At 40.0% G+C, this 27,292-nt stretch overlaps 6 protein-coding genes across 9 annotated transcripts; 3 read left to right on the top strand and 3 right to left on the bottom strand.

The window, feature by feature from the left end:
- Positions 1-1,103: 1,103 nt before the first annotated feature.
- Positions 1,104-2,015, bottom strand: hba4 (Hemoglobin subunit alpha-4). Its single transcript, NM_001160564.2, is given in 3 exon segments — positions 1,104-1,368; positions 1,462-1,669; positions 1,866-2,015. Coding segments are annotated over 3 exon segments (432 nt in total). The 5' UTR covers positions 1,961-2,015; the 3' UTR covers positions 1,104-1,239.
- A 1,138-nt stretch (positions 2,016-3,153) lies between these two features.
- On the top strand, positions 3,154-7,809 carry LOC110538445 (hemoglobin subunit beta). Of its 2 annotated transcripts, XM_036938338.1 has the most exons (4): positions 3,154-3,346; positions 3,523-3,745; positions 3,883-3,981; positions 7,380-7,809. In XM_036938338.1, exons 1-4 carry the CDS (start codon positions 3,255-3,257, stop codon positions 7,401-7,403), a joined length of 438 nt encoding a protein of 145 aa, XP_036794233.1. In that variant the 5' UTR covers positions 3,154-3,254; the 3' UTR covers positions 7,404-7,809. The 2 variants fall into 2 exon arrangements, with proteins under 2 accessions (XP_036794233.1, XP_021480950.1); XM_021625275.2 differs by lacking the exon at positions 7,380-7,809 and having other exon boundaries at positions 3,883-4,132.
- Positions 5,487-6,490, bottom strand: LOC110538448 (hemoglobin subunit alpha-1-like). The gene is made up of 3 exons (XM_021625280.2): positions 6,226-6,490; positions 5,793-6,000; positions 5,487-5,696 (listed from the first exon to the last, which is right to left on the bottom strand). The coding sequence occupies exons 1-3, from the start codon at positions 6,318-6,320 to the stop codon at positions 5,568-5,570; spliced, it is 432 nt and encodes a 143-aa protein (XP_021480955.1). The 5' UTR covers positions 6,321-6,490; the 3' UTR covers positions 5,487-5,567.
- LOC118936252 (hemoglobin subunit beta-1) lies at positions 7,662-12,645 on the top strand. Of its 3 annotated transcripts, XM_021622424.2 has the most exons (4): positions 7,662-7,915; positions 8,144-8,366; positions 8,520-8,588; positions 12,468-12,645. In XM_021622424.2, exons 1-4 carry the CDS (start codon positions 7,824-7,826, stop codon positions 12,525-12,527), a joined length of 444 nt encoding a protein of 147 aa, XP_021478099.2. In that variant the 5' UTR covers positions 7,662-7,823; the 3' UTR covers positions 12,528-12,645. The 3 variants fall into 3 exon arrangements, with proteins under 3 accessions (XP_021478099.2, XP_021478098.2, XP_036794234.1); XM_021622423.2 differs by lacking the exon at positions 8,520-8,588 and having other exon boundaries at positions 12,396-12,645; XM_036938339.1 differs by lacking the exon at positions 12,468-12,645 and having other exon boundaries at positions 8,520-8,716.
- A 4,240-nt stretch (positions 12,646-16,885) lies between these two features.
- hba1 (hemoglobin, alpha 1) lies at positions 16,886-17,658 on the bottom strand. Its single transcript, NM_001124551.2, is given in 3 exon segments — positions 16,886-17,046; positions 17,143-17,350; positions 17,563-17,658. Coding segments are annotated over 3 exon segments (432 nt in total). The 5' UTR covers position 17,658; the 3' UTR covers positions 16,886-16,917.
- Positions 17,659-19,551: 1,893 nt separating this feature from the next.
- Positions 19,552-20,503, top strand: hbb1 (Hemoglobin subunit beta-1). Its single transcript, NM_001160555.2, is given in 3 exon segments — positions 19,552-19,701; positions 19,931-20,153; positions 20,307-20,503. Coding segments are annotated over 3 exon segments (444 nt in total). The 5' UTR covers positions 19,552-19,609; the 3' UTR covers positions 20,436-20,503.
- The last annotated feature ends 6,789 nt before the right edge of the window (positions 20,504-27,292 follow it).

The following is a 27,292-nucleotide window of genomic DNA, read 5'->3' as shown; positions in this document are numbered from 1 at the left end:
AACACGATTCCACAATATATCCATTTTTTTCCCACATGATTCTCATTACCCTTCTCCAGACGGGAGATGGCATCCTTCACTGTTGATATCCGTCACTCATCCTCTCTCTTGTATCGCATCAACTTTTTCCTTTAGCTCGGTAGTTGTTTTTTTTTTTTTATCGTGGAGACATCGGATGCAACATCAAACAATATCGTGTTCATCTTTCGCATTTGCTCAAATAGATCCTAAAAATTGACCGATTTCTCTGGGTTTACGTGTTAATCCATGTCTTCGTGGGGGTGTTCGGGAGGACTTACTGTTTGTTTGCTAGCGGATGTGGCCTTCTGTGAATACCGCGTGTTGGGCTTGAATACATTTTTAGCGTGTGTCGACATTCCAATAACGCCACTTTAGCGAGATGTTTCAAAATGTAAACTATCTTTATATTAAACTGTACTTCAAGTCAATATATTAAGACAAAAATGAAAGTATATGCGGTTGAATTTCAGTTTTTACATGTGGGTATTAGGAGCTCTCTAAAGTGCTGCCATCTTCTTCGGCGGTCCCACGTGACAGTTTATTTATTTTTAATAAATTTGCTAACGTTTCTAAAAAACAGTTTTTGATTTGTTATTATAGGGAATTGTGTGTAGATTGATGAGTGTAATTTCAAAATACACCTGTAACCTAACAAAATGTGTGAAAGGTAAAGGGGTCTGAATACTTTCCGAATGCACTGTATATCACAAGACAATGTGAGCAGGGGCTTCATGCTTCGCAAAAATCTGAGGGGACACAAAGTAAGTGAGGATGGCTGTGGGGTGGTGCTTAAATTGAAGTATTTTGACAAGCTTGCTTCTCTAACTTGATTGATAGCCTGAAATGGCTTATTGGTAGATAGTTATGAGTTTGGGAGATTGGGAATCCATCTGAACTAGCTAAAGTCAACTTCATACAATTGCTAAATGGCTAGTAGTATTACAGAGAAAAAATATTATTATTATCATTATTTCGTTTTTTAAGAGGACAACTCTGAGGGGGTACGTGCCCCTGTGCTCTCTATGGATATTGCCCCTCTGAAAGGGAGATAACGAAAATTACAGACAAACACCTCTGTATGAGTTTCATTTAGGTTTATTGTCAGTGTGTCAATATCGGAAGGACATTACGTTTGAGAAACATGGATGAACGTCTAATTCTGATGTAAAACTGTGAGAGCTTGTAGCTCGGATGACAGTTTAGCAGCTGAACTCCAGTTTAGCGGTACTTCTCCGCAAGGGCCAGAGCCAGTTGTTGCAGGAACTTGTCCACGGACAAATGGATCTCGGGGGTGAATTCTGCGGGGAAGTAGGCGGCAACGACCACAATCAGGTTGTGAGCCAGGATCTGCAAAGGAAAAGGGAAATAGATTATTTCACCTTCATTCAGGTAAAAACTCTGATTTTTTGTGTGTTTTCTTTGTGTGTCTTTTTCTCTTACCTTGAAGTTAGTGGGATCCACCCTCAGCTTGGTGGCGTGCAGTTCACTGAGCTTGGTCAAGAAACCAAAGAGATCGTCCAAGTTACCAACACATTCATCGATTTGATTCATGATGGTGATGCCGTGCTTCTTCACTGGAGCGGAACCGGGGGCCACGGAATCCCAGTGGGAGAAGTAGGCCTTGGTCTGGGGGTAGACGACAAGCATCCTGTCGTGGACATTAGAAATGAGGTGAGACACAATTCGTTTTAATAATCATTCACATGTTCGGGGATTCGGTCCATATTTTTGCTGAGATAGTTATACGCATTCATAGCCTCCATAGATTTGACTGGGGAGTTATGTGTTAATAAATTGAATACATGTTATAGTTCTTAATTTATCATACATCGTTATGTAATTACCTGGAAAGAGTCTGTTCTCCAATCTCATCGGATTTAGGGAGGATCTTGCCCCAGATGGCCTTCACGTTGGCTTTGTCCTTAGCTGAGAGACTCATAGCTGTCTTGTCCGTTTATCCACTTAACTAACGATTCTGAGAAAATAAGTGTGTGAGGGTGGAAAACTCAGAGGCTGTTTTTATTGAGGCATGAGAGAAGGCATATCCCGATATAATCTCGGCTCCTCCTCTGGGCATTTTTCCTACACTACACAGTACTTATTTTTGCAAAATAAAATAAAATATAGATGAAGTAGGCAATCATATATTTTTTTGGTGCATTAGACCTGCCTAATTCTGACTTGAAACATCGTTTTTCTGCTAATAGGCTAAAATACACACTGTCAACATTTTACCTCAAAGTTCTCTGACTTACAATTTGCAACCAGATCAAGACGTGTTGGCCTATGTATATTCACGTTGACCTATGTAGTGAATATTCACAGTCAACACATAAATACTGAGACAAATGATATACCTGATAATCGGAAAGGTTTTGTTTCGGTTAAAAAGCGTACCCTAGGCCTATCACTAAACATTGTAACAATATATAGGCTAAGAGCATTGTATTTCAGAAGAATTAAACAAAAAGCTGTGGTTTCATTGAAGTAAATAGGCTGATATCCGCATTGAATAGTGTCCATTTAGAACCCATCATGTAATTCCCCTGATGAAGGCAGATGAAACGACTTTTCACCAACTGACATTTAGATAAATAATTCAAAAAGACCAGAAATATGGAACTATCAAATGGGTGGGTCCGTCTGAATATGAAGATAAAACATATTTCGAGTCATGCTCTTTCTTTAATAGTTTACTCCCAATCTAGGATTTTCTTTTTCAAATGAGACCCAAAATTGCAATTCAATGTGAATATCACAACATACATTAAAATAGAATTTAGAGCCAAATAAGGTTCTACCCTGAGATAATTGGCATTAAAGTTCCGAACCTTCATTGGTTTGAGTGGTGTCAGATATTATTTCGAACTTAACAATATGAATTGTGGTTTTAAGTACTAAATGCAGTATGTAGAGAACATTGAACAGAAAAATACTATGTCAATAACTGAATTTTGACAAAAATACCGATGAAGGCTAATCATGACTTATTTATTCCATCCGTAATAAATGACCAAGCATTATCTTAAAAGTGGGATGAAGTTGGCTCAATGGCGATATGTGCCACACTCGAGGACCTTGCCCCCCAAGACATTCATCCAATCATTTGCTGTGTTCTGTTCAGGGCGGAGATTCTGAACATCAATAAATTGGACGTCTCATGAGACAAAAACCCCAGGGATCTCTTGTAACATTTTGCAAGTACCAACGGAAATCAACAAACAAACGTCAACATGGTCGACTGGACAGATGCTGAGCGCAGTGCCATCGTAGGCCTGTGGGGAAAGATCAGCGTGGATGAGATCGGACCCCAGGCCCTGGCCAGGTACATTCTTATTATATTTATTTAAATATCATTCAATTATAACACGATAATAGGCTACCTAGGCTAATTAGCACTAATTGCGTAGTAGGACATCGCGGTGTTCACCTTTGGTGCGATACAGACCATATTGATTGTTAAGTATAATTGTAATGCCAGCCTGTTATATTTATTTTTAGACTTTTGATCGTGTCTCCATGGACTCAGAGGCACTTTAGCACCTTCGGCAACCTATCCACACCCGCTGCCATCATGGGTAACCCCGCCGTGGCCAAGCACGGAAAGACCGTGATGCACGGACTGGACAGAGCGGTGCAGAACCTGGATGACATCAAGAACACCTATACTGCACTGAGTGTGATGCACTCGGAGAAACTGCACGTGGATCCCGACAACTTCAGGGTGAGTATTACACTTTAGCAAACTGAAACAAAATACAAAAATAAAGTATTGTGAATTAAATAGCGTTATGAGCCGATGTAAAGCTTATTTCAATATTACATTCTCTATCTGGTTCCTTTACGGTCCCCTCTCCACAGCTCCTTGCGGATTGCATCACCGTGTGCGTGGCCGCCAAGCTCGGTCCCGCCGTTTTCAATGCTGATACTCAGGAAGCCTTCCAGAAGTTCCTGGCTGTCGTTGTGTCCGCTCTTGGCAGACAGTACCACTAGAGTATCACTCGACAGCATCAATATGGACGAGAGATGACACTCCAAACCAGTCTGTTAGGCTGGAACCTGTGCCATAGCTACTACACATGTTGAAAATAATAAAATCTATTTAAAAGCATTTATCTTTTTGAAGTGTTGTTTTTTATGGAAAACGTTCTCCTGCAATTGTACTGATGGCACATGGTTTCTACACTAAAAATGAGGGAATGTGAATGAAAAAAACTGTTTTGATGATGGTTTTCATAAACATCATAAACATAAACATACTTGGTCATAATCTAGAGGCCTATGGGATATTCATTGATGAGATAAGGAAAGAGGATGGCAAATGTGATCTGCATAACATACCAATTGCAATTAACATACCTTTGTATGCCTCCTTGTCTGTATACCTGATGACACAAAAGTGAGCTGTTCAGTCATCTGCACCCAATACAGCTAGCCAACAACATATTGTTATAGCCTACGTCTTCTTGCCTCTTTGTTGATTGATATCCATTGAATTGTGTCCATTTTCTGTATTATAATGATATGCACAAATATGAAAAGAGAGATCACCATAAAACAATATACATTTAGTTCATACAATGGACAAACCTTCTCTTAAATTGAGGAGATCCTTACATTTTTCAGTTAAGTGCCTGCACCTGCTGCCCTTTCAAATCCAAATGTTTCAGTTGGGCAGTCAGGTTCCTGCACGAACCCCCACCAACTAAAGAGGTTCCCCGCCTCTTATGGGGTTCTTGGAATAACCTTTTGGAGGCCATTTTCCCTTCCAAGAACCCTAAGGTTATACAAAGAACTTTGGGGATCTTAGAAGAACCCTTGTTGAGCCCCTCATTTTTAGAGTGTATGAATTCTGTGGTGTGCATGTTTTGTTAATCATCTGTATAATTACTATTTTGGGGATACAAAGATTTCTCCCTCCCTACACCTCTGATGAGTATAACAGAAAACCTGTTCGATCCCCATGCACTCAAAATCATTCTGGCTGTGGATATGGAGAACATCAACACATTAACATCAACCTACCAGAGGATATACCTATTGGACTTGGGGCTCTGCTGAGAGTTTACCTCATATTTAGTTTTTAAAATTCTGCTTTGCCACTAAAATCATAACAAACACTGAGAACTAAAATATTGTGCTATTGTTGTTATTGTTATGCATATTATTTTTCATGAGAATAATAACTGGGGAGGGGAGTAGTTAAAAAAAGAACCCCAAAAAGTTTATTCAAAAGGTTATTTAAGGATCCATTAAAAGCGGTTCGTTACACGTATTAGATAGGCTAAACAAAGTTATGGAGAAAAACATAGTGAGCTAGTGGATGGTGCGCCTAAAGCGCTATTTAGTACTTAATCCCTTCCTTTCTTAATGCAATGTATTTTATCTAGATGTGACAGTGATGCAATTCAAATATGACTTTGATGGTGAACTGTGGTGGGAAAAGAACACAAACAATGGACGTAACATCATTCATTGCCTGTTTATTTTATTGTAATAACAACAGAGCAGGAACTGGAGTCCAATGATGGACTTTCATGGTGGTCTTATCTGTATTTGTCAGCCAGGGCAGCGGACACGGCTGCAAGGAATTTATCCACAGCAATGTGCACTTCGGGAGTGAAATCAGAAGGGAAGTGAATGGCCAGGGTCACAAGGATGTTGTGGGACAGGATCTGAAAAGTATATTTTAAAAGTTAATATTGAAGGATTGTGCTTTAGCAACAGACATAGTGATCAATATACAGACAATAGGTTATCTGTGGGCAAACCTTGAAGTTTCCAGGGTCAACGCGCAGGTTGAAGGCGTGCAGATCGCTGAGAGCACTCATTCCCCCCACGAGGTCGTCCATCAGTCCGACTGCTTTACCAATTGCACCCATGATGATGCCTCCATGCTTCTTGACTGGCCCAGAGCCGGGGCTCAGGTCAGCCCAGTGGGAGAAGTAGGTCTTAGTCTGGGGGTAAGCAGTCAGCATCCTGCAAAGGAAGGTACAGAATAGTTCGATTCATATTGAAGTTTTTGTTAGATGCTGAACTTTTAAGCATTACGAGTATCATATTTCTCCCATCGTCTGTGTCTACAACGTAATGAAATGAGTTTACTTATTGTATGTTAAAATGCTTATTCGGGGTAGGCACATAGGCCGCTGTCATCAGTTTAAACACAATCATTCTCATCATTCGTTCATTAAGAAGGCTTACCTCCCCAAAGCCTCAGCACCGACGACATCTGCCTTTCCACTAATCTTGCCCCAGAAGGCCTTGACCACAGATTTGTCCTTTGCTGTCAGACTCATTTTGCTCCTTTCCGATTGGCCTGTATTAAATATACAAGAAATTATCTGAAGATGACTGCCTACACAACTAGGTCCCTTTATATCACAGTAGAGCGGTAGACACGCCCAGCTACTAGGGTACACTCCCCCTACACTGCAACCATCTTGGTCAAAATCCAAGAGTAAGAAACGTTCTTGGCTTTTATAAAATATTAAGTTAGCGTTTTATATTAATAACTTCAATAAGATGTCAGAGGGCTATGTTTCTAATAATATCCATAATTAACATTTTAGCACAATGCAAATACATTAACTGTAAGCATATATTTCCAGTAGGTTATTTCTAAAGTTGCAGCTGCTTTTGCCGAAACAGCCAAATATTAAATATTTAGTTAATTGGCTAAATTACATGCATTTGAATCAATTGCACCAGATGCAACATAGATGTCAACAATTTTACAATTTGTTTTATTGATATAGACAATTATTAGTTTTTGTTTTATTTTTTTCCGTTGCATAAAACAAAATCTTTCAGAGTAGCCTAATCGAGCATGTAAAATATATATTACATTAGTAAATCAAATCCACCTCCAAAGACCTGCATTGGAAAATATTTATTCAAAGTGACGTGTTTCACATTTGTATTTTTTATTTAACTAGGCAAGTCAGTTAAGAACACATTCTTATTTACAATGACGGCCTGTATGTATCTATGATATATTCCTACACTGGGGTTCAATGGAAGTTGGACATGATTCCCAATTATAAGGTTGATTGGACTTCGAATGATGATCGACAAAAAAGTCAGAGGAAGAAAGAGGTCATGCAAGGACATGGGTACACACCTATCTACAAATAATACAGGACATTTCTGCTTATCATATTTAATGTCTTGAAATTAATCACTTAAAATGGGCGGGACCGGTCTGAAATACCCCGATTAAAAAAATAAGGCATAATTTTGTCGTAGATAAGAAACTGTGCCAAATTGTAGGCCGGAATTAGGTTGAATTATCCCATTTTCCAAATTCATAAAAATGTTTAGTGGTTGCATCTCTTTCTAATTTTTCATTAGAATAGCCTTATACACACACTGCAATGTAGGACGTGTAATCTTCGGAAGAGTTTTGCCATAACCTTGCTTTTATTCTTGCATCAGAGGAATACATTAAAACTGATAACTAAGCTGTTATCATGCGAATTTTGAAACGTTGGTAATCTAGATAAACTGTATAGGCCTATTTACATAAACTTCCATTTTTTAGGATCTAATCTACAGACTTGATTCTGTAACAGCTAATAAATTAACATTTACTGTTGTTTTTAACAGATAAATTATTGGAATTGATGTTGGAATTGAGAAGCGCTCACTTGGCCAATACTGATCTTTGCCAGAGCCAATCATATGCGCCGTCTTCAGTGGGCGGAGAGCACTCATAAATATAAATTGCATGCAGTGTCTCCCTACACAAGACATTAATTTGTTTAATCTTGTTGCAAAACCGGAAAACAAACACTGACAACATGGTTGAATGGACAGACGCAGAGAAGAGCACCATCAGTGCTGTCTGGGGCAAAGTAGATATCAATGAGATCGGACCACTGGCTCTGGGAAGGTAGGTCATGGCTTCAGCCTCATTCAAATATATCATCTAATATAGTTTATAGTGGAGATGATCATGAGTAATTATAACACTATTATACTTGTCCTGTTATCTATCATTACTATTAATATTGAGTTTATATTGTTCAGTTTGAATGGAGCATGTTAGAGTATTAATTAGGCATATAATTGAAATACATTTGAAAATAATTAATATATTTCTGTGTTCTTGCAATGACAGAGTCCTGATCGTCTACCCCTGGACTCAGCGTTATTTCGGCTCTTTCGGAGATGTGTCCACCCCCGCAGCAATCATGGGCAACCCCAAAGTTGCTGCTCACGGCAAGGTCGTGTGTGGAGCTCTGGATAAAGCTGTGAAGAACATGGGCAACATCTTGGCCACATACAAGTCACTGAGCGAGACCCACGCTAACAAACTCTTCGTCGACCCTGACAATTTCAGGGTATGCCTTCTGTCTTGAGAAATAGGCTTATATTTTAGGCTTTACTGATGTAAGCCTACACACATAGCAATCAGAGCAACACGTCTAATGCCAAAGGTAAAAGAAAACCGTCAGTCTTATTTAACATAGTCCTCCTTTGTCTTTTGTCCACAGGTGTTGGCTGACGTCCTCACAATTGTCATTGCCGCCAAGTTCGGAGCCTCTTTCACTCCTGAAATCCAGGCAACCTGGCAGAAGTTCATGAAAGTGGTTGTCGCAGCCATGGGCAGTCGGTACTTCTAAATGCACCACAGACAAGGGATTATGTTCTGACATCCCCGCCTGAGTAAAAATAAAGACATTGAAACAAACTATTGTAGTTGTACTTATTGAAAATATATTTTTTTAGAAGGGGGGGGGGGGGGGCAGGTTCAGTTCCACGACAAAATTCTTAACATCAATAGACCACTAACAGAGCAGCCAAAGTGCATGGTTAGATGCTTTTTTTTTGCCCTTCTGCATCACTTCATTAACAGAAGATATCTGCTAAACATAGAATCAAGATGTCTATCCTGTGGGTGACTGCGGATAACAACCGAACGAAGCTGACTACAAACACAAAGTTGCCGAAGTATCTGCAATTCTTACTAACAAGTGAAAGATAAAATGATGCTTCAAATGAAAACCAAGATGGCTGTATTACAACTACCTACATACATGGGCATATAAAGGCTTTTCAATCATACTGAACTCAATTTCATATTCAATCAATTGAGTTATTTTGCCACTAGGCTACTGTGTACTTTTTGCAATGATGTGCTCGATCTGTGATTTAGTCCATTATTGCGTAAAGCATAATAACCCGTCAATAGCCTATTTGCAGCCATAGTCAAAGTGATTGGATACGCAGGTTAACACCTGTAGTCAAGTCTGTGTTTTGGTCAAAAAAGCAGTCAAATCTTATTAATTGAAAATCATGAATGAGCTCTCGATCATTGTCGTTTAAAAAACAGGTTAATTATCACTAAAGCAACAATATGGTATTAACATTGTTGTTTTATAGGCTGGTACAACATAGGCCTATTGGATCACCAACAAGCTCTCGAGATCTGCCTAGCAAACGTAGTCTTCTCCCACTGATAATGAATTGCCTTCCGTTCTGAAATTTAAAATGTTACACTGCGTTGTCATCTTACACCTTGAAGACGTCAAACATCCTATTCTCATGTTAAACAAGGTTGTTTGAGTCCTGATTCTTTCAAATATTGAATACAATTATACAAAGATGTGTGCTATAGGCTATGATCTGAGTCTGACCCAAGATAGCAAATAAGGTTGTTATGCTGCAGTCAACTGGGGGGGAAAGTTCCCAAGATGATCCCATTTCACTATAGTTCCATAAATGACCTTGTGTGGTTGTGTGGCAAGTTACAGCAGGGAAATCAATCATAGGCTATATGCTAGGCTATATGACAACACAGAGTCATGTCTGGCCACAACATACAGCTAGTTCGGAAAGTATTCAGACCCCTGGACTTTTTCCACATTTTGTGACATTACAGACATATTCTAAAATTGATGAGGAAAAACAATTTAATCAATCTACACACAGTACCCCATAATGACAAAACGAAAAAAGTTATTTTTAATGTTTGCAAATGTAACATTTACATAAGTATTCATATCCTTAGCTATGAGACTCCAAATTTAGCTCAGGTGGATCCTGTTTCCATTACCTGTGGTAAATTCAATAGATTAGACATTTGAAAAGGCACACATTTGTCTATATAAGGTCCCACAGATGACAATGCATGTCAGAGCAAAAACCAAGCCATAAGGTCAAAGGAATTGTCCGTAGAGCTCCGAGACAGGATTGTGTCGAGGCACAGATCTTGGGAAGGGTTCCAAAATATTTCTGCAGCATTGAAGATCCCCAAGAACAAAGCGGCCTCCATTTTTAAATGAAAGAAGTTTGGAACCACCAAGACTCTTCCTATAGCTGGCCACACGGCCAAACTGAGCAATCGGGGGAAAGGGGCCTTGGTCGGGGAGGTGACCAAGTGTGACAATTTGCGTCTAGGTGGTAGGTGTAGGAGTCAGGCGCAGGTGAGCAGGGATGTCTGAGAAGCGTGTTTAATAAAAAGTCCACCAACACAGGAATGGCACAATCAAAAGGACAACGCCCTCGACAACAGAAAACCCGTGCAAACGTATGGAAGAACAAACAAAGTTCCGACACTCATACACTTCAGAACCTGTGAAAACAAATAACGGTAATATTTAACCGAGCACCTCACAATCAATAACTAATCCCGCACAAATTTAGGCAGGCAACAGGTTACAATTATACACACAGAAATTAACGCAAATGAAACCAGGTGTGAAAAAGAACCAAAGACAAAACAAACAGAAAAGGAAAAATGGATCGTGATGGCTAGTATACCGGCGACGCTGACCGCCGCCCGAACAGCGAGAGGAGCTACCTTCGGTAGAAGTCGTGACACCAAGAACCGGATGGTAACTTTGACAGAGCTCCAGAGTTTTTCTGTGGAGATGGGAGAACCTTCCAGAAGGACAACCATCTCTGCAGCACTCCATCAATCAGGCCTTTATGGTAGAGTGGCCAGATGGAAGCCACTCCTCAGTAAAAGGAACATTCTAGCCCGCTTGGAGTTGCCAAAAGGCACCTAAAGGACTCTCAGACCATAAGAAATAAGATTATCTGGTCTGATGAAACCAAGATTGAACTCTTTGACCTGACTGCCAAGCATCACATCGATAGGAAACCTGGCACCATCCCTACAATGAAGCATGGTGGTGGCAGCATCATACTGTGAGGATGTTTTTCAGCGGCAGGGACTGGGAGACTAGTCAGGATCGAGGGAAAGATGAAAGGAGCAAAGTACAGAGAGATTCTTGATGAAAACCTCCAGTGCTCTCACGACCTCAGACAGGGGTGAAGGTTCACCTTCCAACAGGAAAACGACCCTAAGCACACAACCAAGACAAGCCAAGACACAGCCCAAGTGGCGCAGCAGTCTTGAAGATGTGTCACTACAGACACCCTGGTTCAAATCAAGGCTGTATCACAACCGACAGTGATTGGGAGTCCCATAGGGCTGCCAAAATTGGTCCAGTGTCGTCCAGGTTTGGCCAGTGTAGGCCGTCATTGTAAATAAGAATTTGTTCTTAACTGACTTGCATAGTTAAATAAAGGTTACAAAAATATAAAAAACATAAAAACAACCCTACGCACACAGCCAAGACAATACAGGAGTGGCTTCGGGACAAGTCTCTGAATGCCCTTGAGTGGCCCAGCCAGAGACTTGAACCCGGTCGAACATTTCTGGAAAGACCTGAAAATAGCTGTGCTGCAACGACACTCCCCATCCAACCTGACAAGAGCTTGAGAGGATCTGCAGAGAAGAATTGGATAAATCCCCCAAATACAGGTGTGCCAAGCCTGTAGCGACATACCGAAGACGACTCAAGGCTGTAATCACTGCGGAAGGTGCTTCAACAAAGTACTGAGTAAAGGGTCTAAATACTCATGTAAATGTGATATTCATTTTTTTGTTATTAAAGTTGTATTTATTAAACACAAAAATAAACATTGTACGGCATAAAAACATTGAGCATGACATCAAGACATATCCTCCAACATAACACATATACACAGTCAAATAGTATCTCTGTTACGATCGTCGTTGGAATGAGACCAAGGTGCAGCGCGGTAAGCGTACATCTTTCTTTATTGATGAACACCAAAAAACACCAAAATATAAATGAACCTAACGTTCTGCAGGCGACATAGTAAAAACTATGCAAAAACAAGATCCCACAATCTCAGGTGAGAAAAAGGGCTGCCTAAGTATGATCCCCAATCAGAGACAACGATAAACAGCTGCCTCTGATTGGGAACCATACTAGGCCAACAAAGAAATAGAAACATAAATATGCCCACCCAAGTCACACCCTGACCTAACCGATGTAAAGCTCATTCCAACATTACATTCTCCATCTGGTTCCTTTACGGTCCCCTCTCCACAGCTCCTCGCCGACTGCATTACCGTGTGCGTGGCCGCCAAGCTCGGTCCCGCCATTTTCAGTGCTGATACTCAGGAAGCCTTCCAGAAGTTCCTGGCTGTCGTTGTGTCCGCTCTTGGCAGACAGTACCACTAGAGTATCACTCGACAGCATCAATATGGACGAGAGATGACACTCCAAACCAGTCTGTTAGGCTGGAACCTGTGCCATAGCTACTACACATGTTGAAAATAATAAAATCTATTTAAAAGCGTTTATCTTTTTGAAGTGTTGTTTTTTATGGAAAACGTTCTCCTGCAATTGTACTGATGGCACATGGTTTCTACACTAAAAATGAGGGAATGTGAATGAAAAAAACGGTTTTGATGATGGTTTTCATAAACATCATAAAAATAAACATACTTGGTCATAATCTAGAGGCCTATGGGATATTCATTGATGAGATAAGGAAAGAGGATGGCAAATGTGATCTGCATAACATACCAATAGCAATTAACACACCTTTGTATGCCTCCTTGTCTGTATACCTGATGACACAAAACTGTGATCAGTTCAGTCATCTGCACCCAATACAGCTAGCCAACAACATATTGTTATAGCCTACATATTCTTGCCTCTTTGTTGATTGATATCCATTGAATTGTGTCCATTTTCTGTATAAGAAAGATTTGCACAAATATGAAAAGAGAGATCATCAAAAAACAATATACATTTAGTTCATACAATGGACAAACCTTCTCTTAAATTGAGGAGATCTTTACACCTTTCACTGCTGAGAGTTTACCTCATATTTAGATGTTTTTATTCTGCTTTGCCACTAAAATCACAATAAACACTGAGAACTAAAATATTGTGCTATTGTTGTTATTGTTATGCGTATTATTATTCATGAGAATAATAACTGGGGAGGGGGGTAGTTAAAAAATGAACCCCAAAAGGTTATTCAAAAAGTTGTTTGAGGAACCATTAAAAAGGGTTCTTTGAAGAACTTATAGGGGTTCCCCCACAGTTTCAATTTGAAGAAACCATAAAGGGGACTTCAGGAACCTTTTCTTTTTTTGTGTAGTTAGGCCTTTAGAGGGTTCAAATTGGTGATACAAGCCTAAACCTAGGGCTACATATCTTCCAGTTTGAAATCCAAATGCTTTCCTAAAACATGGACAAATATTGGCTAATTTTAAAGTGATATATAGGCCTAACTATATTTAGATATTTATATTCCTTGTTTTTAGATATTTAGGTATTGGTTTCCTTACAAAATAATTACTGCAATCCACTGTCAAGAAATGTTTTCCCGTTTTTGGACGGTAAAACTATGAGGTTGAAATAATAATGTGAAATTGAGAAAATGATGATAATGCCCTTTTAGTGTAAGAGTGGTTTGAAAAGACTGCCTGAAATTCTTGCCTGTTTTCATGGGATGGAGTTTTGCAAATAAAAGCTAGTTTTATGTTTTCCCCTCTCCACTCAGACCACTCTCACAGTCCAATCAACATTCCTACTTGAGAAATCGCTCTTGGCTATGAAGCTTTTTTTGGGATAGGCTACCTAATTGTTATTCAGAAATGATTTGATATTGAGATAAAAACGGCTGCATTGGACCTAAACACATTAATTGAGTAACAGGAGGGCATGCCTGTTTTTCTTGTAATTTTATGCATTAATCCGTGTCACATAAAAAAAAAACATCAACGTGTTAATAAAGCCGCATACAAACATTATCTCTTTTTTGCTTTCTTGAGTAAGGCAGCTCCAAAATGCAGGTGTTTCAGCCTAGCTCAGTGCTTTCTGTGGTGGTGGGTCTAGCCAACAGAAAATACAGAGCTTTGCGCCTAATTGGCTCAGTTTTCTGTCATGATTGGTTCGGTTTTCTGTCACTCATGGGACAGTACGTCATCCCTAATTCTAAGGTTAGAGCTCGAAAATTTAGCCTCTTGGATTCTGCCATAGAGTTATATATAAGAAGTGCCCATTCAAGAAGGCTCAAGGTCTTTGGCCACAGACAGAATTACATCAAATCAAGTTATATCTAGAGTAGCTTTGATTGGACCACATCTTACTTAGACATTCTTAGCTAGCAGTCATCATTATTGTCATCAACTCGACAATCTACTGGAAAATCCTTTTTAATCCTTGTCATATGAAGAGAAATAATGAAGAGAAATTATAGATAAAACGTATCGGTGCTCGTAAAGATTACACTGTCACGCCCTGATCTATTTCACCTGTTTTCTTCCCCCTTATCCCCTGTGTATTTATACCTGTGTTTTCTGTCTGTCTTTTGTCAGTTCGTCAAGTTTACCAGCGTTTGTCCTGTTTTTTTCTTGTCCTCCTGCTTTATTTTTTTTCAATTTATTTTTTTACCTTTTCCTGATTACTGAAATCTGCCTTATACTGCCTGCCGTCCTGTACCTTTGCTCCTACTCTGGATTGTCGACCATTGCCTGCCTTGGCCTGTCGTTTGCCTGCATCTGTGGTTATAATAAACATTGTTACTTCACACAGTCTGCACATGGGTCTTATCTTGGTACCTGATATACACAAGTTGGAAATCGCAAATTCAACAAGTCGTTTGGAAGGAGTCAGTGGCTAACTGAAAGCGTTGCAAATAAACCACTAATGTTAGCCTGATATTCAATGGAGTGGCTGTTTTTTCCCCCCGAGTTCACACCATACATCCAGAAAATGCCAGACTTTGATGACAACATTTGCCAACAAAGGACCACTGCGCCACCTTCACAAGGTGATTCCAAAAATGTATTGTATGCTGCTGCATAAGTTATGTAATATGGCAGGGAGAAATGTATACTGTAGCTAAGAAAGCAATACTAAGTGTATGTTGTGTAGAAAGCTGTTAGTAGCCCATGTGCCTCACCCTAATAATGTGGTCTATTTTCTCTGAAGCGGGATTGTTAAAAGATCGTTCGTGACGGGGTGTGTGTTGTTTGGCTGCTTTTTTTGTACAGCTTTGACAGTGCTACTGATAGTAGTTTTGGTGCTTGGCTTGCACGTGCAAATTCAGCAAACAACATTCTATAATATAATTGTGTTATTTGACGTGTCAAATTCAAAGCTTATTTAATGCGTCAAACAGTGTTATATGACGTGTCTTGTTTGACAGGTAAAGACCCAAACGGCGTTCAATGTGCCTCACACTAATAAGTTGGTCTATTTTCACATGTTAATTCCGCCGATTGTTCTAACTTCGTGGTTATAGCCTATAAAACAGGTTATAGCCTGTTTGTACATCTCAAATGTTAGTAGAAACCACATTTGTTTAAGCAAGTCTGCCATATCAGCTGTTTTTATGTGTATTGGCTTTGCTGGCATGCATCCCATTTTTCCTTTTCCCCCCCACCAAGAGTGTCATGCTAAAATCGCCACTGAGTAACACAATGCATTTTAAAATATGATTTGGATGTTTTACTTAATAGGCGCACAGATAGATGAACCATTATTAGGGTGACTGATGCAGGGATTTATTCATACAAATCCTATAACGGTGAGTCACACAAAATAGTGTTCCAATAATTATTGCATAGTTTGCGGTGCAAAACTGCATATGAATTTAAATACACATGTCTCTCTGCCCCCCCCCCCCCCCCCCTCCCTCCCTCCCTTATGTTTGGCTAAACCAAGCCTGCGCGAATAACCATTCAGGAACACGAGCGTGCAACAAAAGCCTTCTAGCTGGACAACTAGACTAAAACTCGTAAAGATTCATAAAACAATACACGTTCGTACGAAATAGTAAAACCATTTAACTTACAGACATTTAGGTTCAGAGATGCGCAAATATACTTTATTACAAAAAAACTATCCTAAATATTAATGTATCAAATTAAACTACAAAATGCCACGGTGCCGAAAGGTGTTTTGTTTGAGAGAAAGTCGAGACACGGAACTTCCAGAATGAGAGTGAGTGTATAGTGTGGTATATACAGTATAACACAACGTGTTCGTTTTTCAAAGTCGATTTCACTTCCCCCACCAAATTCACTGCATTGGAAATACAAAATAGCCCATTCTATGAAGTAGCTTGTTGCAAATTACATGGTCATTAGTTACCGTTTTTAAAAGTGATTAAACTATTTAAAATTCATTTAGAAATAAAATACATATTTGTTCTTCTCTGAATAGGTTTTCTTTGTGCCTCTACCGTCTTCATATAACCCATTCAGTTTACCAACACATCTGTAACTACTCCATATTCATCAAATATTAAATGATGTCAGCAAAATGCATGTTACACGTATTAGATAGGCTATCCAAAGTTATGGAGAATAACATAGTGATATAGTTGATGGTGGATCTAAAGCACCATTTAGTACAGAATCCCTTCCTTTCTTCATTCAATGTATTCAATCTAGATGTGACAGTGATGCAATTCAAATATGACTTTGATGGTGAACTGTGGTGGAATAAGGACACAACAGAGGAGGTAACTTCATTCATTGCCTGTTTATTTTATTGTAATAACAACAGAGCAGGAACTGGAATCAAATGATGGACTTTCATGATGGTCTTATCTGTATTTGTCAGCCAGGGCAGCGGACACGGCTGCAAGGAATTTATCCACAGCAATGTGCACTTCGGGAGTGAAATCAGAAGGGAAGTGAATAGCCAGGGTCACAAGGATGTTGTGGGACAGGATCTGAAAAGTATATTTTAAAAGTTAATATTGAAGGATTGTGCTTTAGCAACAGACAGAGTGATCAATATACAGACAATAGGTTATCTGTGGGCAAACCTTGAAGTTTCCAGGGTCAACGCGCAGGTTGAAGGCGTGCAGATCGCTGAGAGCACTCATTCCCCCCACGAGGTCGTCCATCAGTCCGACTGCTTTACCAATTGCACCCATGATGATGCCTCCATGCTTCTTGACTGGCCCAGAGCCGGGGCTCAGGTCTGCCCAGTGGGAGAAGTAGGTCTTAGTCTGGGGGTAAGCAGTCAGCATCCTGCAAAGACAGGCACAGAATATTCATATTCATATTGGAGTTTTTGTTAGATGCTGAACTTAGCATTACGAGTATCATATTTCTCCCATCGTCTGCGTCTACAACGTAATGAAATTAGTTTACTTATTGTATGTTAAAATGCTTATTCGAGGTAGGCACATAGGCCGCTGTCATCAGTTTAAACACATCATTCTTTCATTAAGAAGGCTTACCTCCCCAAAGCCTCAGCACCGACGACATCTGCCTTTCCACTAATCTTGCCCCAGAAGGCCTTGACCACAGATTTGTCCTTTGCTGTCAGACTCATTTTGCTCCTTTCTGATTGGCCTGTATTAAATATACAAGAAATTATTTGAAGATGACTGCCTACACAACTAGGTCCCTTTATATCACAGTAGAGCGGCAGACACACCCAGCTACTAGGGTACACTCCCCCTACACTGCAATCATCTTGGTCAAAATCCAAGAGTAAGAAACGTTCTTGGCTTTTATAAAATATTAAGTTAGCGTTTTATATTAAAAACTTCAATAAGATGTCAGAGGGCTATGTTTCTAATAATATCCATCATTAATATTGTTCCTTTATGCGCAATGCAAATACATTAATTGTTGCAACAGATGCAACAATTTTACAGTTTGATTGATAAAGATTATTATTTATTTTGTTGCATAAAACAAATTATTTCAATGTAATTAAGCATATATTTCCAGTAGGTTAATTCTAAAGTTCCAGCTGCTTTTGCCAAAATAAACAAATATTTAATTTATAGTTAATTGGCAAAATTTAATTTTATATCCTAAATAACGTTAAATAATGAAAGAGTAGGAACCGTTGTTTTGGCGTTTATGAAATATTAAATAAGATGTCATAGTGCTATGTTTCTAATAATATCCATCATAAGGGCCTAATTAACTTTTTGTTTATTTTTGTATTCTACAATTTAATCTTCTGAATGTACTGTAACACAATGCATTTAAATCAAATGCACCAGATCAAACAGATGTCAACAATTTTACAATTTGTTTGATTAAGATAATATTGCTATTATTTTATTTTTTCGTTGCATAAGCGAGATCTTTCACAGTAGCCTAACCGAGCATATATTTCCAATAAGTTAATTCAAAAGATGCAGCTTTTTTTTTTGGCAAAATAACCAAATATTCATTTACAGTTCATTTGCTATTTGAAATTGTAGAGACCTAGATTATGACGCAAATTTCGTTCTATCCTACATAATGTTAAATCATTAAAGGTAGGCTCTATATTTGATTGTAGAGTGCTATAATATATACTACATTGGTAAATTAAATTGCAAAAATCAAATCCACCTTCAAAGACCTGCATTCAATTCGAAAATATTTATTCAAAGTGACACATTTGTATTTTTTATTTAACTAGGCAAGTCAGTTAAGAACACGTTCTTATTTACAATGACGGCCTGTATGTATCAATGATATATTCCTACACTGGGGTTCAATGGAAGTTGGACATGATTCCCAATTATAAGGTTGATTGAACTTCGAATGATGATCGACAAAAAAAGTCAGAGGAAGAAAGAGGTCATGCAAGGACATGGGTACACACCTATCTACAAATAATACAGGACATTTCTGCTTATCATATTTAATGTCTTGAAATTAATCACTTTAAATGGGCGGGACCGGTCTGAAATACCCCGATAAAAAAATGGAAGGCGTAATTTTGTCCTAGATAAGAAACTGTGCCAAATTGTAGGCCGGAATTATGTTGAATTATCACATATTCCAAATTCATAAAAATGTTTAGTGGTTGCATTCATTTTTCATTAGAATAGCCTTATACATACACTGCAATGAAGGACGTGTAATCTTCGGAAGAGTTTTGCCATAACCTTGCTTTTATTCTTGCATCAGAGGAATAAATTAAAACTGATAACTAAGCTGTTATCATGCGAATTTTGAAACGTTGGTAATCTAGATAAACTGTATAGGCCTATTTACATAAACTTCCATATTTTAGGATCTAATCTACAGACTTGATTCTGTAACAGCTAATAAATTAACATTTACTGTTGTTTTTAACAGATACATTATTGGAATTGATGTTGGAATTGATGAAGCGCTCACTTGGCCAATACTGATCTTTGACAGAGCCAATCATATGCGCCGCCTTCAGTGGGCGGAGAGCACTCATAAATATAAATTGCATGCAGTGTCTCCCTACACAAGACATTAATTTGTTTAATCTTGTTGCAAAACCGGAAAACAAACACTGACAACATGGTTGAATGGACAGACGCAGAGAAGAGCACCATCAGTGCCGTCTGGGGCAAAGTAGATATCAATGAGATCGGACCACTGGCTCTGGGAAGGTAGGTCATGGCTTCAGCCTCATTCAAATATATCATCTAATATAGTTTATAGTGGAGATGATCATGAGTAATTATAACACTATTATACGTGTCCTGTTATCTTATCATTACTATTAATATTGAGTTGATATTGTTACATTTGAATGGAGCATGTTAGAGTATTAATTATGCATATAATTGAAATACATTTGAAAATAATTCACATATTTCGGTGTTCTTGCAATGACAGAGTCCTGATCGTCTACCCCTGGACTCAGCGTTATTTCGGCTCTTTCGGAGATGTGTCCACTCCCGCAGCAATCATGGGCAACCCCAAAGTTGCTGCTCACGGCAAGGTCGTGTGTGGAGCTCTGGATAAAGCTGTGAAGAACATGGGCAACATCTTGGCCACATACAAGTCACTGAGCGAGACCCACGCTAACAAACTCTTCGTCGACCCTGACAATTTCAGGGTATGCCTTCTGTCTTGAGAAATAGGCTTATATTTTAGGCTTTACTGATGTAAGCCTACACACATAGCAATCAGAGCAACACGTCTAATTCCAAAGGTAAAAGAAAACCTTCAGTCTTATTTAACATAGTCCTCCTTTGTCTTTTGTCCACAGGTGTTGGCTGACGTCCTCACAATTGTCATTGCCGCCAAGTTCGGAGCCTCTTTCACTCCTGAAATTCAGGCAACCTGGCAGAAGTTCATGAAAGTGGTTGTCGCAGCCATGGGCAGTCGGTACTTCTAAATGCACCACAGACAAGGGATTATGTTCTGACATCCCCGCCTGAGTAAAAATAAAGACATTGAAACAAACTATTGTAGTTGTATTTATTGAAATTATTATTTTTTTAGAAGGAGGGGGGGGGGGGGGGCAGGTTCAGTTCCACGACAAAATTCTTAACATCAATAGACCACTAACAGAGCAGCCAAAGTGCATGGTTAGATGCTTTTTTTTGCCCTTCTGCATCACTTCATTAACAGAAGATATCTGCTAAACATAGAATCAAGATGTCTATCCTGTGGGTGACTGCGGATAACAACCGAACGAAGCTGACTACAAACACAAAGTTGCCGAAGTATCTGCAATTCTTACTAACAAGTGAAAGATAAAATGATGCTTCAAATGAAAACCAAGATGGCTGTATTACAACTACCTACATACATGGGCATATAAAGGCTTTTCAATCATACTGAACTCAATTTCATATTCAATCAATTGAGTTATTTTGCCACTAGGCTACTGTGTACTTTTTGCAATGATGTGCTCGATCTGTGATTTAGTCCATTATTGCGTAAAGCATAATAACCCGTCAATAGCCTATTTGCAGCCATAGTCAAAGTGATTGCATACGCAGGTTAACACCTGTAGTCAAGTCTGTGTTTTGGTCAAAAAAGCAGTCAAATCTTATTAATTGAAAATCATGAATGAGCTCTCGATCATTGTCGTTTAAAAAACAGGTTAATTATCACTAAAGCAACAATATGGTATTAACATTGTTGTTTTATAGGCTGGTACAACATAGGCCTATTGGATCACCAACAAGCTCTCGAGATCTGCCTAGCAAACGTAGTCTTCTCCCACTGATAATGAATTGCCTTCCGTTCTGAAATTTAAAATGTTACACTGCGTTGTCATCTTACACATTGAAGACGTGAAACATCCTATTCTCATGTTAAACAAGGTTATTTGAGTCCTGATTCTTTCAAATATTGAATACAATTATACAAAGATGTGTGCTATAGGCTATGATCTGAGTCTGACCCAAGATAGCAAATAAGGTTGTTATGCTGCAGTCAACTGGGGGGGAAAGTTCCCAAGATGATCCCATTTCACTATAGTTCCATAAATGACCTTGTGTGGTTGTGTGGCAAGTTACAGCAGGGAAATCAATCATGCTATTCTGCATGTAGGCTATATGACAACACAGAGTCATGTCTGGCCACAACATACAGCTAGTTCGGAAAGTATTCAGACCCCTTGACTTTTTCCACATTTTGTGACATTACAGACATATTCTAAAATTGATGAGGAAAAACAATTTAATCAATCTACACACAGTACCCCATAATAACAAAACGAAAACAGTTATTTTTAATGTTTGCAAATGTAACATTTACATAAGTATTCATATCCTTAGCTATGAGACTCCAAATTTAGCTCAGGTGGATCCTGTTTCCATTACCTGTGGTAAATTCAATAGATTAGACATTTGAAAAGGCACACATTTGTCTATATAAGGTCCCACAGATGACAATGCATGTCAGAGCAAAAACCAAGCCATAAGGTCAAAGGAATTGTCCGTAGAGCTCCGAGACAGGATTGTGTCGAGGCACAGATCTTGGGAAGGGTTCCAAAATATTTCTGCAGCATTGAAGATCCCCAAGAACAAAGCGGCCTCCATTTTTAAATGAAAGAAGTTTGGAACCACCAAGACTCTTCCTATAGCTGGCCACACGGTCAAACTGAGCAATCGGGGGAAAGGGGCCTTGGTCGGGGAGGTGACCAAGTGTGACAATTTGCGTCTAGGTGGTAGGTGTAGGAGTCAGGCGCAGGTGAGCAGGGATGTCTGAGAAGCGTGTTTAATAAAAAGTCCACCAACACAGGAATGGCACAATCAAAAGGACAACGCCCTCGACAACAGAAAACCCGTGCAAACGTATGGAGGAACAAACAAAGTTCCGACACTCATACACTTCAGAACCTGTGAAAACAAATAACGGTAATATTTAACCGAGCACCTCACAATCAATAACTAATCCCGCACAAATTTAGGCAGGCAACAGGTTACAATTATACACACAGAAATTAACGCAAATGAAACCAGGTGTGAAAAAGAACCAAAGACAAAACAAACAGAAAAGGAAAAATGGATCGTGATGGCTAGTATACCGGCGACGCTGACCGCCGCCCGAACAGCGAGAGGAGCTACCTTCGGTAGAAGTCGTGACACCAAGAACCGGATGGTAACTTTGACAGAGCTCCAGAGTTTTTCTGTGGAGATGGGAGAACCTTCCAGAAGGACAACCATCTCTGCAGCACTCCACCAATCAGGCCTTTATGGTAGAGTGGCCAGATGGAAGCCACTCCTCAGTAAAAGGAACATTCTAGCCCGCTTGGAGTTGCCAAAAGGCACCTAAAGGACTCTCAGACCATAAGAAATAAGATTATCTGGTCTGATGAAACCAAGATTGAACTCTTTGACCTGACTGCCAAGCATCACATCGATAGGAAACCTGGCACCATCCCTACAATGAAGCATGGTGGTGGCAGCATCATACTGTGAGGATGTTTTTCAGCGGCAGGGACTGGGAGACTAGTCAGGATCGAGGGAAAGATGAAAGGAGCAAAGTACAGAGAGATTCTTGATGAAAACCTTCTCCAGTGCGCTCACAACCTCAGACAGGGGTGAAGGTTCACCTTCCAACAGGAAAACGACCCTAAGCACACAGCCAAGACAAGCCAAGACACAGCCCGAGTGGCGAAGCAGTCTTGAAGATGTGTCACTACAGACACCCTGGTTCAAATCCAGGCTGTATCACAACCGACAGTGATTGGGAGTCTCATAGGGCTGCCAAAATTGGTCCAGTGTCGTCCAGGTTTGGCCAGTGTAGGCTGCCATTGTAAATAAGAATTTGTTCTTAACTGACTTGCATAGTTAAATAAAGGTTACAAAAATATAAAAAACATAAAAACAACCCTACGCACACAGCCAAGACAATACAGGAGTGGCTTCGGGACAAGTCTCTGAATGCCCTTGAGTGGCCCAGCCAGAGACTTGAACCCGGTCGAACATTTCTGGAAAGACCTGAAAATAGCTGTGCTGGAATGACACTCCCCATCCAACCTGACAAGAGCTTGAGAGGATCTGCAGAGAAGAATTGGATAAGTCCCCCAAATACAGGTGTGCCAAGCCTGTAGCGACATACCGAAGACGACTCAAGGCTGTAATCACTGCGGAAGGTGCTTCAACAAAGTACTGAGTAAAGGGTCTAAATACTCATGTAAATGTGATATTCATTTTTTTGTTATTAAAGTTGTATTTATTAAACACAAAAATAAGCATTCTACGGCATAAAAACATTGAGCATGACATCAAGACATATCCTCCAACATAACACATATACACAGTCAAATAGTATCTCTGTTACGATCGTCGTTGGAATGAGACCAAGGTGCAGCGTGGTAAGCTTACATCTTTCTTTATTGATGAACACCAAAAAACACCAAAATATAAATGAACCTAACGTTCTGCAGGCGACATAGTAAAAACTATGCAAAAACAAGATCCCACAATCTCAGGTGAGAAAAAGGGCTGCCTAAGAATGATCCCCAATCAGAGACAACGATAAACAGCTGCCTCTGATTGGGAACCATACTAGGCCAACAAAGAAATAGAAACATAAATATGCCAAGATCCCACAATCTCAGGTGAGAAAAAGGGCTGCCTAAGTATGATCCCCAATCAGAGACAACGATAAACAGCTGCCTCTGATTGGGAACCATACTAGGCCAACAAAGAAATAGAAACATAAATATGCCCACCCAAGTCACACCCTGACCTAACCAAATAGAGAATAAACAAGGCTCTCTAAGGTCAGGGCGTGACAATCTCACAGGTTACAATACAGAACTAAATGGGTTCACAAGCATAAGTAATCACCTCACAGTCTTAGAAACATGACAAATAAAACGCGTCCAGCTTCTAGAATTTTCATTTCTACCAGTGATACTAGCAAGCATAAGATGCTACCTCCAACACTGATTCTATCCACTGTTTCAGAGTAGGAGTCACATGACCCTTCCAAATTCTAAGTAACCACACCAGCAGTGATCAGTGCCAATTCCTAATTTGTTACGTTAGGTAACTCTGTTCTATCCCTAAAATACATATTCTTGGTGAAACTGGAGTTGTTAAGCCTCAACACTCCACCAGATATTTCAAAACATCCTTCCAGAAAGGTAGCACTAATATAAATTTCCATATTGCGTGTAAAAATGTCCCTGTGTCTTTTTGGCATTTCCGACACAGAGAATTGTTTGTCAGACCCATCTTATGAAGCCTTGTTGGGGTCCAATAATACCTATGTAGGAGCCAGTTTGAAATACCTCCTGGTAAACCACTGTCAAAACAACTATGTCAATATGCTTTTTATAATATTCTACAGGAAGGCCGTCCAGACCAGGTGATTTCCCTGCTGTCATAGATAAAACGGCATCTCTAACCTCCTCTTCTGTTATATTACAGTCCAGGTCCTCTACCTGGTTATCTGATAATCTAGGTAATTCTACACCAGACAAAAAAGTATCAATGTCTATGGTGCTCGCTGAACAGGAGCATATATAGAACTCTTCATAAAAAAATTAAACACACTGTTTATCTCTGGATGAGGTCACCATCTTATTGCTCTTGCTGGAATTACGTTAGAAGTGTTCTGCATTTTTAGTTGTCTTGCTATTAGCCTGCCTGTCTTCTCACCTCCCTCATAAAAACTGGTTCTAAGTCTAAATAGTGCATATTCTGCCTTTTTGTTATACATTTCATGCACCTGAAATTTCAATTTGCAGGCAGTTTGAAATGTGCTTTCTGTGAAATGTCTTGTCCAAACCACATCTCGGTTTCTAATCTGTTTACTGCTTCAGCCCATTCACTCCTCTTTTTTGGATACATGTGCTATTATTTCCCTCTAATATACGCTTTAGAGGTTTATCAAACTAAACTAAACAAACAAGTGTTATTTAACTTAAATATTTAAATAACTTAAATATTTTTTATTTTTTTTGCTCAAAAAAAGAAAGGGAACACTAAAATAACACATCCTAGATCTGAATTAATGAGATATTCTTATTAAATACTTTTTCCTTTACATACTTGAATGTGCTGACAACAAAATCACACAAAAATTATCAATGGAAATCAAATGTATCAACTCATGGAGGTCTGGATTTGGAGTCACACTCAAAATTAAAGTGGAAAACCACACTACAGGCTGATCCAACTTTGATGTATTGTCCTTAAAACAAGTCAAAATGAGGCTCAGTAGTGTGTGTGGCCTCCACGTGCCTGTATGACCTCCCTACAACGCCTGGGCATGCTCCTGATGAGGTGGTGGATGGTCTCCTGAGGGATCTCCTCCCAGACCTGGACTAAAGCATCCGCCAACTCCTGGACAGTCTGTGGTGCAACGTGGCGTTGGTGGATTGAGCGAGACATGATCCAGATGTTCCAGATGTGCTCAATTGGATTCAGGTCTGGGGAATGGGCGGGCCAGTCCATGGCATCAATGCCTTCCTCTTGCAGGAACTGCTGACACACTCCAGCCACATGAGGTCTAGCATTGTCTTGCATTAGGAGGAACCCAGGGCCAACCGCACCAGCATATGGACTCACAAGGGGTCTGAGGATCTCATCTCGGTACCTAATGGCAGTCAGGCTCCCTCTGGAGAGCACATGGAGGTGTGCTGTGCGGCCCCCCAAAGAAATGCCACCTCACACCATGACTAACCCACCGCCAAACCGGTCATGCTGGAGGATGCTGCAGGCAGCAGAACGTTCTCCACGGCGTCTCCAGACTCTGTCACGTCTGTCACGTGCTCAGTGTAAACCTGCTTTCATCTGTGAAGAGCACAGGGCGCCAGTGGCAAATTTGCCAATCTTGGTGTTCTCTGGCAAATGCCAAACGTCCTGCACGGTGTTGGGCTGTAAGCACAACCCCTACCTGTGGACATCGGGCCCTCATACCACCCTCATTTGTGGCCTGCTGGAGGTAATTTTGCAGGGCTCTGGCAGTGCTCCTCCTGCTCCTCCTTGCACAAAGGTGGAGGTAGCGGTCCTGCTGCTGGGTTGTTGCCCTCCTACGGCCTCCTCCACGTCTCCTGATGTACTGGCCTGTCTCCTGGTAGCGCCTCCATGCTTTGGACACTACGCTGACAGACACAGCAAACCTTCTTGCCACAGCTCACATTGATGTCCCTACCTGGATGAGCTGCACTACCTGAGCCACTTGTGTGGGTTGTAGACTCATGCTACCACTAGAGTGAAAGCACCGCCAGCATTCAAAAGTGACCAAAACATCTGCCAGGAAGCATAGGAACTGAGAAGTGGTCTGTGGTCACCGCCTGCAGAACCACTCCTTTATTGGGGGTGTCTTGCTAATTGCCTATAATTTCCACCTGTTGTCTATGCCATTTGCACAACAGCATGTGACATTTATTGTCAATCGGTGTTGCTTCCTAAGTGGACAGTTTGATTTCACAGAATTGTGATTGACTTGGAGTTACATTGTGTTGTTTAAGTGTTCCCTTTATTTTTTTGAGCAGTGTACATTTCTGCAACCCAGCCTCCTCTAAATGTCAGTGCCAGTGTCTATTAAATGTGATTCCTGTATGAACACAATATCTGCCTGTTTTGATTTTAAATATGTCAACATCTTTTTCCTCTTCACTTGGTTACCACAACCATTTATATTCCACGAGATTGTGTTAACACAACCATATTTGTGCTGAGTAATTATAGCCTGTGAGCGTGAAGTGTCCCATTTAACACACGTGGCAACTAATGAACATCATTATACCATTTCACAATATATGCTCTAGCTGAACAG

The sequence above is a fragment of the Oncorhynchus mykiss genome, chromosome 12 (assembly GCF_013265735.2).
Source record: "Oncorhynchus mykiss isolate Arlee chromosome 12, USDA_OmykA_1.1, whole genome shotgun sequence".
Classification (NCBI taxonomy): Eukaryota; Metazoa; Chordata; class Actinopteri; order Salmoniformes; family Salmonidae; genus Oncorhynchus; species Oncorhynchus mykiss.
The sequence above is the reverse complement of the archived record's forward strand: the minus strand, read 5'-3'. Positions and strand labels throughout refer to the sequence as shown.

Excerpts from the sequence above, each read along its gene's own strand:
- LOC118936252 (XM_021622423.2), top strand. The coding sequence starts at position 7,824 with ATGGTTGAATGGACAGACGCAGAGAAGAGCACCATCAGTGCTGTCTGG. Across the intron at positions 7,916-8,143 it reads GGACCACTGGCTCTGGGAAG|AGTCCTGATCGTCTACCCCT; the intron begins GTAGGTCATGGC and ends TTGCAATGACAG. Across the intron at positions 8,367-12,395 it reads TCGACCCTGACAATTTCAGG|CTCCTCGCCGACTGCATTAC; the intron begins GTATGCCTTCTG and ends CCCTCTCCACAG.
- LOC110538445 (XM_021625275.2), top strand. The coding sequence starts at position 3,255 with ATGGTCGACTGGACAGATGCTGAGCGCAGTGCCATCGTAGGCCTGTGG. Across the intron at positions 3,347-3,522 it reads GGACCCCAGGCCCTGGCCAG|ACTTTTGATCGTGTCTCCAT; the intron begins GTACATTCTTAT and ends ATTTATTTTTAG. Across the intron at positions 3,746-3,882 it reads TGGATCCCGACAACTTCAGG|CTCCTTGCGGATTGCATCAC; the intron begins GTGAGTATTACA and ends CCCTCTCCACAG.
- LOC110538448 (XM_021625280.2), bottom strand. The coding sequence starts at position 6,320 with ATGAGTCTGACAGCAAAGGACAAATCTGTGGTCAAGGCCTTCTGGGGC. Across the intron at positions 6,001-6,225 it reads GGTGCTGAGGCTTTGGGGAG|GATGCTGACTGCTTACCCCC; the intron begins GTAAGCCTTCTT and ends CTTCCTTTGCAG. Across the intron at positions 5,697-5,792 it reads TTGACCCTGGAAACTTCAAG|ATCCTGTCCCACAACATCCT; the intron begins GTTTGCCCACAG and ends TATACTTTTCAG.